The 18,516-nt window shown below is 38.8% G+C and overlaps 1 protein-coding gene across 3 annotated transcripts in view; it reads right to left on the reverse strand.

Annotated features, from left to right (window-relative positions):
* Positions 1-17,943, reverse strand: part of edil3a (EGF like and discoidin domains 3a) — a 155,246-nt gene extending 137,303 nt beyond the window's left edge. For 2 of the 3 annotated variants that reach the window (XM_042488583.2, XM_042488582.2), the window contains exon 1: positions 17,563-17,943. In XM_042488583.2, coding sequence (XP_042344517.1) covers positions 17,563-17,626 — 64 coding nt within the window. In that variant the 5' untranslated portion in view covers positions 17,627-17,943. The remainder of the gene's footprint in view (positions 1-17,562) is intronic. The other variant, XM_042488581.2, reaches the window with a different exon arrangement.
* Positions 17,944-18,516: the final 573 nt, after the last annotated feature.

An 18,516-nucleotide genomic window follows, 5' to 3' on the forward strand; every position in this document is an offset into this window, starting at 1 on the left:
ATGACAACTCCAACTATCGAAGGCATTGAGTACCAGGCAATCAGAGGAAGAGTAGAGTGGGTTACACCTTCGCTGTGTCCTAAGAAATGCAAATTTGGGCTAGGTTATTTCCTCCTATTTCCAGACTTGATGCTAAGCTAGACTAACCAGCTGTTGGTGGCAGCTTCATATTTGCCTAACAGACTGGAGACTGGTTTTGATCTTCTTCACTAATGTTCAGCAAGAAAGTGATTATGTGCATTTCCCAAAATGTCAAACCTATTCTTCAATTTACTTTTAGTTTGCAAATTACACTGCAAGTAGTCACAATATTATTACCTTTCAGCACCTTGTATTGTGTCCGGATTCACAAACACATAAAGCCACAATCTGGTCTGAGCAGGCACTAATACAAGCTGACATGACCAGGAACACATTAATGTTGCAGCGTATACCACAATTTAGATCCTATTTTCAATCCTTTTTTTTGTTAAAAATTCTTTAGTTATAGAAGTTCTCATGTTTTTTACTTGTAGGTAAAATGTATATCTGTTCAAACATTTATTTTTGTAAAATTATGTAACTATTCATAACACATGGGAATTGTACAGGTCAGGTTCATAATAAATAAAGTAATACATTACAATTTGCCTCAATAAATATAACCATAGATTAGCAATTTGCCCTTATATGTATGAAATTATAACGAAAATGTTAGGTTTTCATAGTTGTATTTTGTACACCATGGGTCTCGTGGTTTTGCAACAAAATGTGATCAAACCTTGTGGATATTCCGTTTCTCATCTTTTAGGTATGGACTTTCAAATCAATATTGTTTCAGTTTCAAGTATCGTTTCAGTATACAGCCTGGGTCTTCAACAGGGGATCCTCAGAGTTACTGCAGGGGGGGCACCAAATACAACATGTTATAAACAAAGACAAATCTGCTTATTCATCAAAAAAAGACCCATTTAATTTAGAGTACACAGCACTGATAACAGGCTGTTTCCTATAAACCATTGTCTAATAAATAATAGCTTAGTATTTTATGTACAATAAAAAGGAATGTTTATATATTGCATGTTTAGGCTGCCCTACACGTTGTTGTCGGCCCAGTTTAATATGCATCTCAGAAGAAGTCTCTTTTTCAGTTGAGGGGTCCTTGGCCTTAAAAAATTGAAGGCCCCTGGTATAGAGTGCCATGATACAAAACTTGGTTGTGGTATCAAAGTCAAAAATCTCAAATCATGACAACACTGTAATGCATATGCATCCTTTTAAGTTAATCTTATCCATCTGTTGTTGGGTCTGGTTTATCTACCGCTCCCACCACTATACAATATGATGTAAGCTATGGAAAAGCCTAACCAAAACCTACAGCAGTCATGGCCCTGATTCAGCACCATTCAACCCGTAATGAGTATGGTGTGCTTGAGCTTTGGTCACTGTGAGGTTAGTGGCTTCACTCAACATAATCATCATCTCAAAGGCTTGCACACACTAAGTCTTTTCTTTGGAGTCCTCGTCTCAAAAACAACTTCTGCTGCCACAAAAGCCTCCGACCATAGCACTCAAAGGACTGAGGATCTTTCTTCCCAGCCAGAGGTATCCTACCCTCTTAGGTCTGGCTAAGCTCAAACCACTTTCTCTAAGAAATGCTTTTAATCGTTTGAGACCACCGCCACTGCTCCTCTGACTTCATACTGGGAGTAAACTAAATTTACTTTTCAAACAGTCTGTGCTGAGATATATTCCCACAGGGGTCCTAAAGTCCTGATAAGACCGTCACAGCTACAGTGCATGGTGTGGTTAAGACCTAAACTGTGCTTGGACAAAGAAAGAACTGAGCAGCTTGAAGAGAGGGGTTAAATGAAAACAAACAAACAAAAATGCCCAGTAAGCTTCTTTCTTTTCTGTAGTGTAAAGGTCTCCATCCTTGTTAGCAATCAGCTAGCCCTCCATTCTGCCCTCTATTGCTCTCATTACTGTGCATCCTGCCTCAGCCATCTCTAAGCCCTGCAGAGGTGCACAGAGGGCTTTCGTCTGAGGATAAGATCGATACCTCTCCTCATCATGGTCCAGGGGCAGCGATAATGCACTCAGCGAGGTGTCTCGAGGGTTCACCGGATTTTGCCGCAACCTGGGACCAAGGACTCAAAACCTTTCCTCAGGTGAAACCAAAGTCACCATGGAATAAAAATGTGCAATGGTTTCAAAACAAACAATGGATTTGGATTTTAAAAGTCCAATACTGAAAAAAAAGTCAGATTTCCATGTCCTTTTTTGTCATAATGCAGGTATAAAATCTATAAAAAATACTGTAAGAGTACTAAAACGCTCAATGCATAGACAAATGTACACAGTCCATATACAAAACCACAATTTACAAGTTATAGGGTTAATTCACTGCCCGCATCGTGCCCCTTTTTTAAATGCCTAATACATAGAGTAATAGAAAATTGGATTTGGCAACCTTTGTTATCAAGTTTGATTGAAACAACTGCTCAGAAATCGAGTTGAGAAAACTTCATTCATTTATGTGTTAACAACTGAAGGAACTATTTTAAGTGGGTTAACAATTCTCCTTTTTTAGTGTGCCTGGGCATGTTTCTCCCATATATACAGTAACATCCTCCCATGACACTGCAGGCTCAGTAACATACTTTAATCTGGGTCTCATACACCAAGCTAACCTCTGCCTGCCCTTAGCTGGTCTTACGTTGTAAAGCTATTTATTTTGTGTGATGGCCTCCGCAGGTAAGTGATAAAACCTGCTCAGAGGCAAGTTAACTGCGGAGAGTATTTATTTTAGGTTTACTATCCCTTTAGGCCAAGAGTGGATTTTAATTAATGATGATTACTACACTGCTAATATTGTTACATGGTTATTTATGCATTGGCAGGAATGTGGAGTTGACAGATATGACTACTTTAATCTTCGACATAGAAAAACAGAACAAAAATGTAACCCAAACAAATTAGGAGCTCAACAGTAGCTATGTATAAACGTATGAAAGATTTAAAACATATACATGTCTTTAAATGATTGCATGTACACTTTCTTTTACTACTATAGGTATCTGTACAGATAAATAAAAAAAATATAAAAAAATAAATCATCAAAACAGATTGTTGGTGTATCTGAACCTCTGAAAGTTGTAAATCAAAGACAGTCAGAGAAACTAACATCAGGGCCCGATGATGGATTGTGGTAATTAACGTGATTCATCCTATTTCAGATTCTAGCTAATTAATAGTCAGCTATAGCTCATTAACATTTCACTGGATTCATATTCTTTATGATGATTTTGTGGCATATATAATTATTATTATTTTTAGAATGAAAACAGAAAGATTAGTTTTGGTTGAACAAATGTTTTGTCACTATAATTAAGACTTAAAACCATTTTTGTTTGTGGAAGTGTGTGTAAAAAGTCCCCCTTTTGAAAATAACCAAAATAAAGGTGAGATTCTCCATCCAGCGCCGTTTTTTCAGTATCGGAGATATTAATGTACACAGTATGATAATTGTCAACTTTTACATCACAGCATACCTTAAAATGGGTATATTGCTACAACCCTAACTGTGTGGGACTTTCATGACATTACATATGTGTACATAGCAGTGCAGAACTATGTTGAACAAATCAGAAGTTTTGAATAATTTCTACCCAACATTGTGGGTAATTTAAATCACAAATGTCTCTTCAACCCTCTGTTTATGGTAGTTTTTGTGCTTTCTTGCACTGTTGGGTCTTTCGTCATGAAAAATATTATAGATATATTGTAATTCTGTATGCATATCTAGCCATGCACTTCTGGAAAAATGCACACTTTAGGTCTGAAAAGAGAGTAGCAATTGTTAAATTCATTTACTGTCTCCTGTTGAATGAAAGCTACAGTCTGCCTGGCCCCTCCTTCCTCCGAACATCCACTGGACAGCTGAACTTGTGGCTCACTTCAGGTTTGCAACATGCCTCTCTGCGTTCTCGCTGCCCCCACCCCATCGTTTCTCTGCACGCTCATTACAGATGCCCTAGTTTGCTCGTGAGCCAGGAGAGCCATGCTAGCCTCATTACAAACTTGGAAACCTCCCTTCTTTTGTACCTTTTTTCCCAGACAAGATCTCCCACATTCATACTTGTATCCCAGAAGTGGAATAAAAAGATTCATCAAACATGTATAAAGAAATAGAGCTCACATCTCATCTGAATCTTCACAGTAACTGCTGAAGAGGAAGGTATCTGTGATGGGAAGTGCCAGTGCAGATTAACAGGCGAGGAGAGAAAAAAATGGGCGAGGGGGAAAAAGCATTTTACTTGAAAAGTGTGTCACTAATTCACAGGATTAATGCATATTCAACAGCACATGAAGGCATTTCTGTGACCCTGTTCGCTAAATGTTTACCTCATTAGCTCTCTTGTTGTCTTGATGTTTTCCATGTGGCATTTTGGATGAAAGGGAAATTATGCCACACAAATACACTCAGTGACTGAGCAAGCCTCTGATTCAAAATCCACAAAGGATGCACTAGTACGGTAAATTCTAATGTGTAGTCTTTTTGCGTGTGCAAGAGACGGAGACATTCAAAGAGCCAATCTTAAGTTTGAGAAATCTGGAAAAAGCATTTCATTCAATATTATGTTTATTCTATTCTTTTTTTAAAAAACATATTTTAAATTAAAGTAAGCATTTTGGGAAATATGCTTATATGTTTATGACTTGAGTTAAATGAGCAGATTGATATCACTCTCATGTCTGTCTGTTCTAAATGTGGTTGGAGCCGGTAGCAAAGTAGCTTAGCATATAGACTAGGAACTAAACAACTAGTCCGACTCTGCCCTTGAGAACTAAAACACACCTACCATTACCTTCAAAGCTAAACATTTTCACAACTTGTCTTGTTTGTTTAATCCATACATTAATCAAAGCAATGGCAAAAAACAATTCACTGTTTTAATGGGGGATCATGTGCCACTATTTCTTGGCTGAAAGTGTTGTGACTTTCTGTAATCTCTGCAGGTTTTCCGGCACACTCATGGCGACTACAAGTCTTCATTCGATTTCTCTTCACATAACCCCTGATAAAACTACAAACTGTTTTTAAACTTTGTTTTGCGTATGGATTGTTTTGTTGGCTCCAGCTACATATAGAACATACTCTCATTCTATTCCTTTAAATTCTCTTCTAAATGTCACATCATACATAACACGCATTAATTCATCACACCAGTTAATTTTGGTTTTAATGGAGAATGAATAGTCACCTATAGGCCTTAAAACACCGGGAACGTGAGCAATTAACGGGACAAAAAATGCAAAATAATCACCTGCAAATATTTCATATTAGAATTCTTTTTACCAGCAGTTATGTGAATTTGTGACAATTGCAACACTTGTTCAGTAATGGTTCAAATAGACTTGTGCCAGCTCTTTTCTGCTTAGAAAAAAATGACAACAGTTTGAGGTCCTTCTATGGATGCTAGTGCTATATCTGAGGAGGCAGAGGACCCACTACCGCGATCCTATTGACCCTGAGCAGCATGTGGCAGTCTGTCTGAGGTAAGTAGTTGTATAGCCTATGATACTGCGAGCTAGTTTTGTCACAGTAGTTTCCTTTTAGCAAATTTGAGTTCCTGCTGGTAAACAGTTACACAGTGTGTATGTCTTGGTCACTTCTTGTGAAAGGTAAAAAAAAGAAGGAGTGGATCTGGTTTGCACTGGGCTGACAAAGTAATTAGTAATTAATTTTGCCCCCCCCTCAACTTAATCATGAAATATATATAGTGCAAATTTATTGCCAAAAAAACAAACAAACAAAAAAGCCCTGGTGTGTAAATGCCTTAACAAAAGCTGCACTTCTGCTGAGTAGTTCTTTCATATACTCCCTTTTTGGTTACAGTCATACTGGCAATTGAAACTGCGACAACTAGAAAGCTGAATGTGATGTTGCTCTATTTAACTATACGCATGTTAGAAATACATGAAGTAGTTACACAACATTCACTGATCCTTGTCCCACTCATACTTCAAACCCGCTAGACTAAGCTGTGCATTGTGTGTACTGGAAAGGGCAGACCTTGACAAATTGAATTTCTTCATCCTGCTTACTCCTTGGTCAGTGAATTTCATGTAGCAGGCGCTTCTTCCCTCAAAGAGCCACAGTGTTGAGCAAGACAAGGCTCAGTTTACAGTAGCTTTATGAGTGATGATGTACAGTCATGGTTGATTACCGGACATCAAAATGTTATCCCAGAGCTACTTCTAAGTGATTATTTTGCATCTCTTTGAATAAATACTCAGTGAGCAGGAGAATTCAAATAAATTATCGTGGACATCACACACACACACACACACACACACACACACACACACACACACACACACACGTTGGAAATGAGTCAAACACACAGGCATCAGACAAACAGACAAGCATGTATCTGCAAAATAAGCTCATGCTCTGCATGAACTCAAACATACAAGTCCAATACATAGTGCAAGCAAAAGCTATGAAATTGTTTTATTCATAACATCAAGCCAAATCTTTGCCCAGCTGCAGCAGCCACCTCAGAACCATGGTTTGATGTGTTATAATTATAGCTTCTAGTATGTGTGAGCGTGTGTGTGTGTGTGTGTGAGATAGAGATGGAGACAGAGAGATAGAGGGTGAGATATCCCACAAAGATTCTTCTTCAATGCTTTGAACCTGGTTAAAAATACCGCTCTGTGATTTAAACTTTCGAACCGCTAATTTAACTTGTCAGACCCTTCACAGCTTCTACATTTGAAACAGTACAAGATTTACTAGCATATTGTTCCCATTGTACTTCAGTATGAGCCTGCCTGCATCTGCAGTGGAGCACACCTACATAGAACAGCTGAGGCAGGTTAGAAAGATCACACTTGTAAATATTTCATACCTCAAACAGTGGTGAATTATACAGAGACCACATTGTCGAAGTACCTGGTTTAGAAGCAAAATTGGAAGCGGCGCTCAGCATGGTGAACGGTGTCAGTGGGTTTAGCTTGGATGTACAACATGGAAAGAAAACAAAGTGAAAATGAAGGTGAACGCTTTAAAGAAATGGTAAATAAGGTTGAGACAGCTCTGCAGTTTGTGGATAAAGCTTAACAGGTCCTTTTCAAACTACTATTACAGTGAATGTCATTAAAAGACAATCCAAAGAGTGTAGTAGTTAGAAATCTTCTCCTTTCATGTCATTACTGGGTTATTATTGAATTAATGTCTTTGTCCTGTCTTCTATTCTGCTTTTCTCTCATTGTTTCCCTAAAATAAGCCACGTCTTTAAAATATGCAAAGCAGTATCAAAACCAGTGCCACCATGTTATATAATAGAAGGAATCAAGGAATCACACATAATGTATACTGCATCTACTCACGCCCCCATTATCATTTCACTGATCATGTTCACAACACAAATATGCATATAATTATTAAATGGGTAATGTGATAATTCATACTTAATTAGAAGGTAAGACTGTGTCTATCTATGTTGGCCCAAGGACATACAGCGTGTGCAGGGCGTACTGTGACTCCTTCTACGGCCAGAAAACATGGAACAAGTACGCGCCACGTCACCTGAGTGGAGCAGTGTAGGTTTACTTTACCTGCTACACGCTATCTTTGTAGTGTGTGGTTACCTGTTAGCTTCACTGAGTGTGTATTGAGTTTCACCAAGTCACAAGGCAGTTGGTTATGTACTCATTCATTCATTCACTGTCCGTAACCGCTTGTCCTCGTAAAGGTAAAACTGCCGCATTTAAATAGCATAAAGCAGCTTAATGCCCACACTGGTGTGCATTGCTTCTGTGGTCAGTGTAGCAGCTTGAGTATAATGGATGCGCTCTGCTGCAGGCATGCTGCGACAACGGTGTTAGGCTGTGTTTGTGCCCCATGTATTTGGTTGCAAGCTTCAGGCTCCATAGAGATGACTTTAATGACACAAACAAAGATTGGTGTATGGTGGCCAGCAGCAAACATTTTTGTTGCATGCCACACGTTCAGATGATCTTATCACTGGTATGTCTGTTTTTTCTTGTGGGCTTTGCTCTCCATAGAGGGAAATCTTTCAGGAAATACACAGACCAATCTGATCACAATAATGTTACATTACTGATAAATGTATACCAAAATTATCAATATAGTAATATAATATGATGTTATTTGCTTGCTGTACTTTTTTCACAATAAATCCACCCTGTGGCTTTAATGAATGAACCTGTAAATATACATGACATAACCTACACAATACAGCATCAATCAGCTTGTCCAGTTTTCTTATTGAACTGAAGTCCAAAAAAGCTTCAAACCAGGAAAACATAAACTTGATATCTTGCAAAACAGCATCATCGCCCACTGGAATTAAGCTGAATTCAGATTCTTCCTGTTACAAAGTCAGGATGACCAGCAGCTCTTTGTCACTTCCTGTCTTTCAGCGCTCACACAAAACTAGCGGCCAATGGCTGCCTTGCTGCACCTGTTACATGTAGCTTCTATTGGCCCATGATGCACCTACCCTAAATATCAGTTTCAAACCTGTACCTAACAATTACCAAAATGGTGCATCTTGTTGCAACCTTTGCCCCTTTTGTGAAATACAATGTATTGTAAGTTTTCTTTACTGTGAAGTTTCAAGGTGAGTGGTTGCTGTTTATTGAACTTCACATTAAGGCAATATCCATCCTGGCTCTCATCCCCTCTTCCGCTTCGGACTACATGGCCCAAGGGTAAACTAAAACATCTGGACCGGGGATGTTCCACTTTAAAAGAAAACAGCCCCTAACTTCTCAATAGATAGCATGTGTATACTTTATGTCGTTACCTCACGTAACCCTTCTGAAAAGTACTTGGCACCAGTCCAGGGCCATTTGTTCATATTTGAGTTGAAGAAAATGCTTACAGTTGGAATATGGCATATACAGATCAAAAAAACATATCAACAACATTTTTAAAAAACATTTCTTTTAACAGATACACTCTGTCTTGTTCTCAATCACCCACCAAACACCCTCTTGTTGGCATTCAGCACAATTTAGTATAAAAGCAGGCTGGCTGACATGATAAATAAATGGATGTTGTTTTTGTTTTTTGGCAAATGAGTGAAGTATGGATGCACATCCACGCTGCACTAAAGAGCCAGAATTGCTGCCTAGATTTTGTGTGATGACATTTCTGGGTTACCTCTCCCAGCTTCGAGCACACAAGCCCACACAACTGCACACAAACACACACAAGCACAGAAAAGAACACGACATCATCAGTGCAGGTATTGACATAATCAAAAATGAGTTAAAATGCAGTAAACTACAGAGCTGATTAGTCTGGGAATGAGATGAAATGCACAAACAAATCTTAAAACTAGGTCTGCACCTCCCTCGTTACTGAAGTGGGTGAGGGTAAGGACAGACATAAACAAAACAGAGAGATATTATTAAAGGATGAATGGCAACTAGAAAAATAATATTTAAGATTTGAGCATTATGGCCATGCATCTTATTCTATGGCACCATTTACAGCACATGCAAAAGAAGAAAAGGGTAAATGATTAAAGTTATTGTTTTGACCCTGGTGTGCAGACTGTAACTTGGGGGCTCATGATTAAAGTATGCCTCTAGAATAAGAATAAGTACCTCACATCCACCTTAGGGCTTGTTGGAAGTAAGAACTTAAGCCACCTTCACCCATCTGATCTCAAATAAGTAGATTGGGCTTATTGAAAATGCAGTGGCGTTCCAGAGCCCAACAGAGAGACTTTATCTGACCAAAGCAAAGCTCATTGCTTTAACTGCCCAATCTTATTTTGGCTAAAGCAGGCTTTACTTCAGTTTACTAAGCATGCTTGTCCAATAAATACAAGCATAAATGTTGCAAGCTTTGGGTTTATTTGAAAAATTACCCACAAAATCTTCTCCCATTACAAACTTTATATGAGACTGTGTGGCCTACACACACCTGACAAGGCCATAAAACTAAAAGCATAATACACACACATTGTTAGAAAGAGTCTTTGAGAGATGGAGAGACTATAAATTACAAACATAAAAGACTTTATATCCTCACACAGAACAGATATTACATCGCAGAAATGTGTCAGGAGCTGGCTTTTTGTGTAAAGATAAAACATTTAAACATTCAAAGGTCTGTGCGTCATTCATCCATCCATGTAAGCTTTAAACTCTGCAAAATGACATTTCTTTTTTCTAATCTCTTTGTTTTACAGCTTTGGTCTCACAATAGAGCTTAAACAGGCTGGAACCGCTCACACCTCCTCCGATTTACAGACTGCTGCAGTCCTGCACTTAATCCAAAATAATGTATTCTGCTTATTGATCCACTGTGGAAAGGTGGACTCTTTCACTCATAGCCAGCATCTATAATGAATGGCTGATGCTGTTCTGACATTGTCCTGACAAAAAGGGTGGGTCCAGAGCACCCAATATCCACTCCCGCTACAAATACAAAAAAAATGCTCTCAGCTCACGGAAGGAGTGCAATAAAAATCCACCCGAATGCTTGTCAGTGAACTTTGCATTACTGCCTTTTTACACAGACACACACACACAGTTGTCAAGAAATATCTTAACAGAATGACTCACTTATTGGGGTAGACACACACGATTGAAAAACAACAGAATTAAAAAAAGCAAAAGAGATTCATTTATACGTTAATTACATGGTCTCATTGTTGCTGCAGACTGCAGTCTTTAACTTGAGGTGCTTTCTTTTTTCCAGTTACACGGCTATTAAGTTCCTACTAAGGCTGCCGAAGTTGCTCGTTAACTTATATTGAAAATACAGTGCAATTGGTACGCACAGAGCTGATATGTAACCTGTTTGTATTTGCAAATAGCAGACAGATATAGGTGGGTGGACGGCTGAAAGAAAAGTAATTAGAAGTTAACAAGAATGGAGAATGATGAAATTTATGCTTTCCCATTTCATGTGAGAGAGCAAGGATAAGTAAGGCAGCTTAAGGAACGAGGCAAAGCTAAAACCCCTTTGACTGTATTTCTCAGATTAAGAGCTCTAATCTAATTTGAGTTGTGATATAAAACATGCAGACCAGGTTCGATGATGCCAGGCTACAGTGTGGAAGTCTAATGTTTTCTAATGCAATTAGCAGATTGCACCCTGACAACCTCAAATGGTATTTTTGAGTAAACTAAAAGGCGACATTAAACTGTAGCTTAATTACTGCAATAAGCATTAGGGAGATATTGCATTGTGACACTATAATTGAGTGTAAACCTATATTTTGTATTCAAATGTGAACTCACTGAGTTTAATGACTAGTTAGTTTGGCCTCTATATTAAGTCATAGCACACACTGTGATAAAAGGGGGGTTACAATAATTAAGAATAATTTCAGCCATATTCTGCAGGTGCAGCTAGAAGCAAATGTATGTGAGTGAATAGAAATGTGCTGTTCATCTTCTACACAGCCTAATAACAGTTGAGTAACAGTATAGGCCTAATGCTTACCTTTGACTTCGTGCTGTCAAAATCATTTTCAAAGAACGCTGTTCAAAGCCAGGTTTATAATGTTATTTCAACACATTAATGTAGTTGTCACATATCGCCTTACATTAACAGTAGCCTAAAGGGGGTTGAATTGATGCCATACATACAGCAGATGAGTTATATTTGTAAACTGAAAACCATTTCCCTCAGTGTAAATTAAGCTTTCTTTCACAGACAAAAAACAATTTGCAAAATCCCTTCACAAAAACATTTTAAGTCTTGTATGTGGTATATTCTGGATTTATATGAATGGATGACAAGCTCCCAAGTGCTGGGCTAGTCACAGAAAATACCACAGGCTCATGCTAAGAACGTTAGCATGTTGTGTATATGGGGAAAATTTGTCTAGCAAAAGACAATTATTTTGTCTGTGTAATAATGGAGCCCAATTTAGTATTTTTCTTTAGTACTGCCGCCATCCAGCTATGTTTTATGTGCATTTTGTGTTAGCTGAATCAGTCAAAATTCACTGCACTTAACAGAATCTCAACACAATTGTATAGAAACCCCGCCGCCATTTAGTATTTTTAGGGATACACAATAGGCTTATATTGGCACATAATCGGTACGGCCTGATATTGGCGTAATTTAAATTGAACTATCAGAATCGGCCAACATGCTCTTTCTTATTTTGCACAATGAATGAATAACACAAAGCATTGCATTTAATGTCTCTGTCTATAGATGGGCCGTTACCATAAGAATATGTATATTATGATGTTAATTCCACTACAGAATGGCCTGATGATCACTTAAACTGTGCGGGGGAAAACGTGGATATATCGATATCTGTGTTGTTATCGAACGGCATATCGGATATATCTCTAATAATTTCGGAGGAGTAACTGGCTTGCAGAGGGACACAGACACACCAACTCACAGATATAAATGCTCACAACAGCCGATTGCATAGGCTAGGCGTAGAGCCTATGTACAGCAATAAGTAAGCCTTCGGATAAACTACTGCGCAGTAATGTTGAATAATGCATTGTATTCTACTATATCAATGATATCGAACCTATATTACATGTTGCCAGTTAAAAATGATTTGTCTAAACAATAATTTAAGGCCAACTGTAGCATGAAATTACATTATCTACTTCAGGCTAAATGTGTTTTGTCTAGATGGCTTTTGTCTTTATATAATGTATCTTTCTAGTGAGTCAAGAAAGTAGTGAGCTTCGGGAAACTCACGAACAATCTCAGACAATATGTTACAGTTCATTTCAAACACGACATCATTTAACTTCATTAGCTTCAATGCTTTTGCCACACATTCACACTGTGGTCCTGCACTGTGAGCCCGCTTGTGCCTCGAAAAGTTGAGTCATTAATCGTGACCCAGTGGGATTACTTAAAACCAGCATGTGGTCGTCTAAATGTTCAGTCTATGAAAGGATGTGCTGCTGCATGTTCTTAGCTGAAAAAGTGAAGTCCGCTCAACATGAAATGACACTACAAACGAAACATTCATGTAATCTCTTTACTGTTTCAGAGGGTCTTTTTTCTTTCCCTGGCACAGTCACGGCCTGAGTTTTGACATTGGCATTAATAGAATGTTAAGGAGATCGCTGCTTAAGCCAGCTGTCATAATGTAACATGATGCTTTTAGTAAATGTTAGACCTTTAACATGTCTGGGAAAATTCAGAATCAGTGTTTCCAGAGTTTTGTGAATAGAAACATCAGACATCGATTTAAGGATTAGGGGAAAATATGGGAAAGTCTTGTGTAAAAAGAGGGTATTTTTACTGCTGATCTGTATTTGTGTTCCTCTTGTTCCTTTTTCGATCTCTGACGTGCAGAGGCAAAGTTGATAAGACTCTAGTCACCTTGAAAATCTACAACTGGGCATAGACCACAGTGCAATGCCAACACCAATATTTAAGTTAAGTGTGATCTGCATCAGGTGATTATACAACTACAGGGAGGGAGGAAATCGGATACAAAGACTTAACAAGCTAGTCATTTTTTTTTCCTGTCAGAAGGCTTATATGAGTGTATGTTGGCTCAAACAACTTATTTCACCACTGTGCTGCCTGTTCGTGTATTAGGGCCACTGAAAGTTCTTTGGTAAGCACTTCCTCAGCGTGTGTCCTTGCAACCTCTCTAACCGTCCCTCAAGTGCCCTCCCAATAAGTCAAGCATGAAATGTAGACAGGGCAACCGAGGGCCAGACTATAGCAAAGACAAATAGCTCCGTATCCATTAACTTGTCAGCATAGGAGTCAAATGAACTCTCCATCTATGTTAATGGGATTAAGGAACATCTGCTCTCACAATGAACAGCCCAATCAAGTTCCACAAACACACAAAAAAATAAAGACAGTAGCCAATGTTGCTACAGCTGTGAGGAAAGATTGATTTATGTGTCCAAATGTTACATTTTTTGTGTGTGGGTTGTCGTCCATTGAGTTGCTTTCTTTCCAGTGTTTATCATGGCTGCTGATCTGACAGAGGTCTGACCTCTCACGGTTGATTGAAGACTATGCCATTTAAAACCAGAGTGAAGGGCAGTATAGAGGAAGGCTGCAAGTCATTGTTATTAAAAGTCACCTGCACATCCACCATAACCTTTACCGGCCAGTAAATGTAATGAGTTTTTAGCTATATCCCGATCATATGAATACATTTAAGAAGACCATCTTCTGTTAATAATCCCAACTATTTGCAAACAAAAGCTCCATTTTTATTCTGCACAGAGGCAACCAGCTGACTTAAAAGTATTTCATTTTAAGAAAATCAAGGACATACCACAACTGACTTTGTCATTAATATGTATGTCTTCAAAACAGCTCATTGTAAAAAGACCTTTCTAGACTTTTAAGAAAAGGCCAATATTAGGGCAGCTCCAACCAATTATTTCGATGTGCTTCTTTTGTTTTTTGATTTTTTTCAGTAAAATGTCTGAAAACAGGGAACTGTGCCTGCTATAATCCCTAAAACACTAAGAAAAACTGAAATAATATATTCCGATTGCTTGCATAGTTTGACCAACCATTCAAAAGCCAAAAATATTTATTTTGCAATTAAATAAGACAAAGAGATGAAGCAAATTAGAGCTGCAATGATTAACCAATTAGTTGCCAACTATTAAATTAATTGCCAACTAATTCAATAACCGAATAATCAGTTTGAGTGATTTTTAAAATTATCTGATCCTGGCTTCATCAACGTGAATATTTTCGGGTTTCTTTACTCTATGACACTATACGGAATATCTTTGGGCTGCGGACAAAACAAGACATCATCTTTGACTTTGGGAAACACTAATCAGCATTTTTCACATTTTTCTGACATTTGTTTTACAAAACAACTGATAGACTAGTTATAGAAAATAATCAATAGATTAATCTACAATTAAAATAATCCTTATTTGCAGCCCTACAGAAAGTCATCACATTTTTCAAGTATTATACAGCAAATGTTTGAAAAATGTGCTTAAAAATGAAACACAAACTTTAATCAGTTACCAGGTTTTTTGTTAAATCATTTTCCGTTGTTTCACTAATCAGTTAATGAACTACTCAATGCAGCCAGTATGGCACTGCTGCAGTAATTTGTTTACAAATCTTAGGTCACATATCTGCAGTGATCAATACATCTTATAACTCTTGACAATCACAGCCCAAAGTGCAAATACTACAATAACATGATGCATCTGAGGACAATGTAAGCGAGTTAGTCTGTTTTCCATGGCTCCATGATGTCTGAAGCAGTATTAGGTTACATGCAGCCAACAGTGTCTATCCCGTTCATTATCAGTCAGGTCTATTGTTTATCCAAATGTACCAGATGCCATTCCTGCCAGCAAGGAAGTAGCCTTCTGTCAGTCGCTCCCTCAAGTTTTGAACTGACCAAAATTACAGTCTGTGAACGTGACAAGTGACTGATCAGGCCAATTTAAATCCAAAATAATTCTATAAATCGCAACATTTTTACAGCTGTGCACTGTGTTTGACCAACTTTTTCCAAACGTGTTAATCAAGTGAAATGTTTAAGGGAAATGAACAGTGACCAACAATATTAACACTGATCATGATTCACCAATAGCAAACACTCACGTCGCCCCTCCAGATGGCTATCCATTTGCCTAAAAGGCTCTAATTGCGAGGCCATTATAACAAGACTGAGACTAAAATTAAGATGCATAAAATTCATTAAAACTGACTCTCTAAACAAGCACAAAAGCATCTTACATTTCCATACAGAAGGCCAACTGGTGCAGTCATGTGCTTTGTCCAGGCAGACAGGCTGAATCTCAAACAATGTGTGAGAGTCAGCACCAGTAACCAACCAGAGGAAGTGATGTATTGCACACTGACTTGGAACAATGCAGTCTGTTTTACCTGAAGGCGAATGTTTCTACCCCATCAATTTGTCTCACTGGACAGAGGCAACCAGTGACATCCTCAATAGAGTGTTTGTTAGCAGGTAAAGACAACTGCTACCTTTGAGAAACCACAAAAGGAAAGTATAACGTAGCTTTTGTGTAAAAAAAAAAGATTCCTAATCATCAAAATGAACTCTTCATGATGGTGAGTTTAAATGCTTTTGGACCTTTGTTCAGTCTGACTCTGGGTTTAGCAAAGTCTGGCAGTTACATTGCTAAAATAGGTGACCAAGGATGCCTGTAAGGATGCTCACAGATCAAATACTGTTAACACTCTCCATCCACCTCCATCTCCTCCTTTCATCAGCTATTTTATGCCAATGGGGTTGCAACTGTGCTCACCTTGGAACCAGATGGACAAAAATCCCTTTTACAATAACACAAATTTAACCAGGATATGATTAATTGAGGTACAAGTTCAGGGTGTATTTTTAACTTGCTGAGCCTTGAAACAAGCCAACCCACAGCACCTCGACTCCCTGCTTTTTCCTCTGCATTCATTATGCCAGCCTACCAGGGAGTATTATGTCTTGTAACGGCAGATTCAGAGTTGACACTGCGAGGCTTAGGGAGCCTTAGAAACTCTGCTTAAGGCACACTCCTGGTGTAAAGACTGAGGTCTGTCTGACATGCGTGACTCCTGAGGCAAGCATGTTGCTAAATGAATAGAGACAGGAAGGATGGCATGACCCACTTCCACAAGGACTATACTGCTTTCTTACAAATCCCACAGGTACTGTTCTGCACTGTTCACAGAGAATATACAGCGGGCAAAAGCTTAAATATTCCCAGAAACTGGAAGGGCAAAAGGAGGGGGGGCGTGGAGTGAGATGAATGCTGATCCAGTGAGTCAGGTGAATCTGTAAGCTTGTAACAATCTCCTCTCTACATAAGGACAGTTTTTGGTGAGACTCTAGACTTGCAATACACAGCTGACCCTCTCCTGGCGTCATCCTAATCAATAATGGTACCGTGATGCAAGTAATACAGGAGGCTCTCTAGCATATCTCCTCTGAGTGATAGCATCTGCTTCTGTCTAAAGCCCACACTGGAGAAATCTTTCCATTTATCTTTTTTTTCTTAATTCAGTTTGTAGAAGAAAAAAAGTGACGTCCTTTCTGGGGCTAGATCTGGACGTCTGTCTTTTTTTAAACAGGAGCAAATCAAACAGCTGAAGATTATTAGTGAGGGCGCACGAAACACTGAAGCAGTGCACATTTCTACCTTAAAATGTGCGCGCCTGATGCACGGACTGATTTGGTCCCTTATCACAGAGAAATTGCGCACGGTTAAACAATAAAAACAATGTGTTTCATCGCGTCAAACTAGTGTCCTTAAAACGCAAGTAAACCAATTATCTAATGAGTCGTGCAGAGATTACAAGCGGTAGTTTTGTGCTGCCAAATCGTACTGACAGACAGCTCGTATTCCGCAAACAATACAGTCTTTCCATGGACGCACACTGCATTTTGTCCAGCTATCCATGTGGGCTTCCCCCTTTTAAATCATCACTTGGCCACTTTTAGTAGCCAGGATGCTCCGATTGCTGGTGATCAGTTTACTCCCACGCTAAAGGGATAGTCGTGTAAAAAAAAAAACAAAAAAAAAAACAAGGATGTTTTAATGACAGCCAGTCACTTTCCCACTCACCTTTCACATGCTGCGGGACAGCGGCGCCTAAACACAGGGCGATGGAAAGCAGGAGCGGTCCCATCCTCTCACAATAAACAGCTCTGACTTCCAAGGTTACAGAGGTGTGTGGGAAAAAATAATAATAAATCACGGAGCAATAGCCAAAAGTTCTCCCTCCTGGGCTATAACGATTGCCCTGGGAGCTGTTGCTGTTATGTCCGCTCAGGTAAAGTCCTCCTCTGTGATAAAGTCGGCAGAGAGACGCGCTCTCGCACCTGGATTTGTTTGTTTTTTTTCCTGCAGGAACAAGTGAAGTGAGGCTGCCGGGTCCCCCTCAGCTGCTGCTGCCTTCCCCGCTCCTACCGCAGTGGTGCGATGTAGTGGATAGCGGCGTGTGCGCTCAATGCTCCTGGACAACTACTGTCAAGTGTCCCTGAGTAAGGTACGTAATCACTTCCGGTTATGACTTCCAAAATAAAGTCAGGCAATTAAATAAATTTGACTAAAAACTTGCTGAATTGGATTCCTAATGATGCAAAAGAGGGTTAATACATGACATTTTACAGGTAATATTTGATTTTATTTTGACAGTCTTTTTTATTGCATGAACTGCAATGCACTGGACAACTTTTTAAATATTACTCTAAGTTATTATTGTTATTATTATTATTATTATTATTATTATTATTATTATTATTATTTTGTGGCATTTATAAAGCCAAGTGGCATATGCACGATAATTTAACTCGTAAAAGTTCAGCGTTTGTTTTGAAAGGACAATCATTTAGCATCCCGTCTAGGCGTTGCAATTTGACGCAGCTTCAAGGACAGATCATTTGGCTCAGGAGGATGTGCGCTTCACGGCTGGTAACCGTAAAACCGACCGAGGCGGTGTCTCGCTGATGGAGACAACTCTTCCTCCTCCTTCTGAAGTGCACCCCCAAAAAGTCTGCCAGGGTTTGGACTTTAAAT

This window comes from Plectropomus leopardus, chromosome 4 (genome assembly GCF_026936395.1).
Source record: "Plectropomus leopardus strain MGB_pleo_1.0 chromosome 4, ASM2693639v1, whole genome shotgun sequence".
Taxonomy (NCBI): domain Eukaryota; kingdom Metazoa; phylum Chordata; class Actinopteri; order Perciformes; family Serranidae; genus Plectropomus; species Plectropomus leopardus.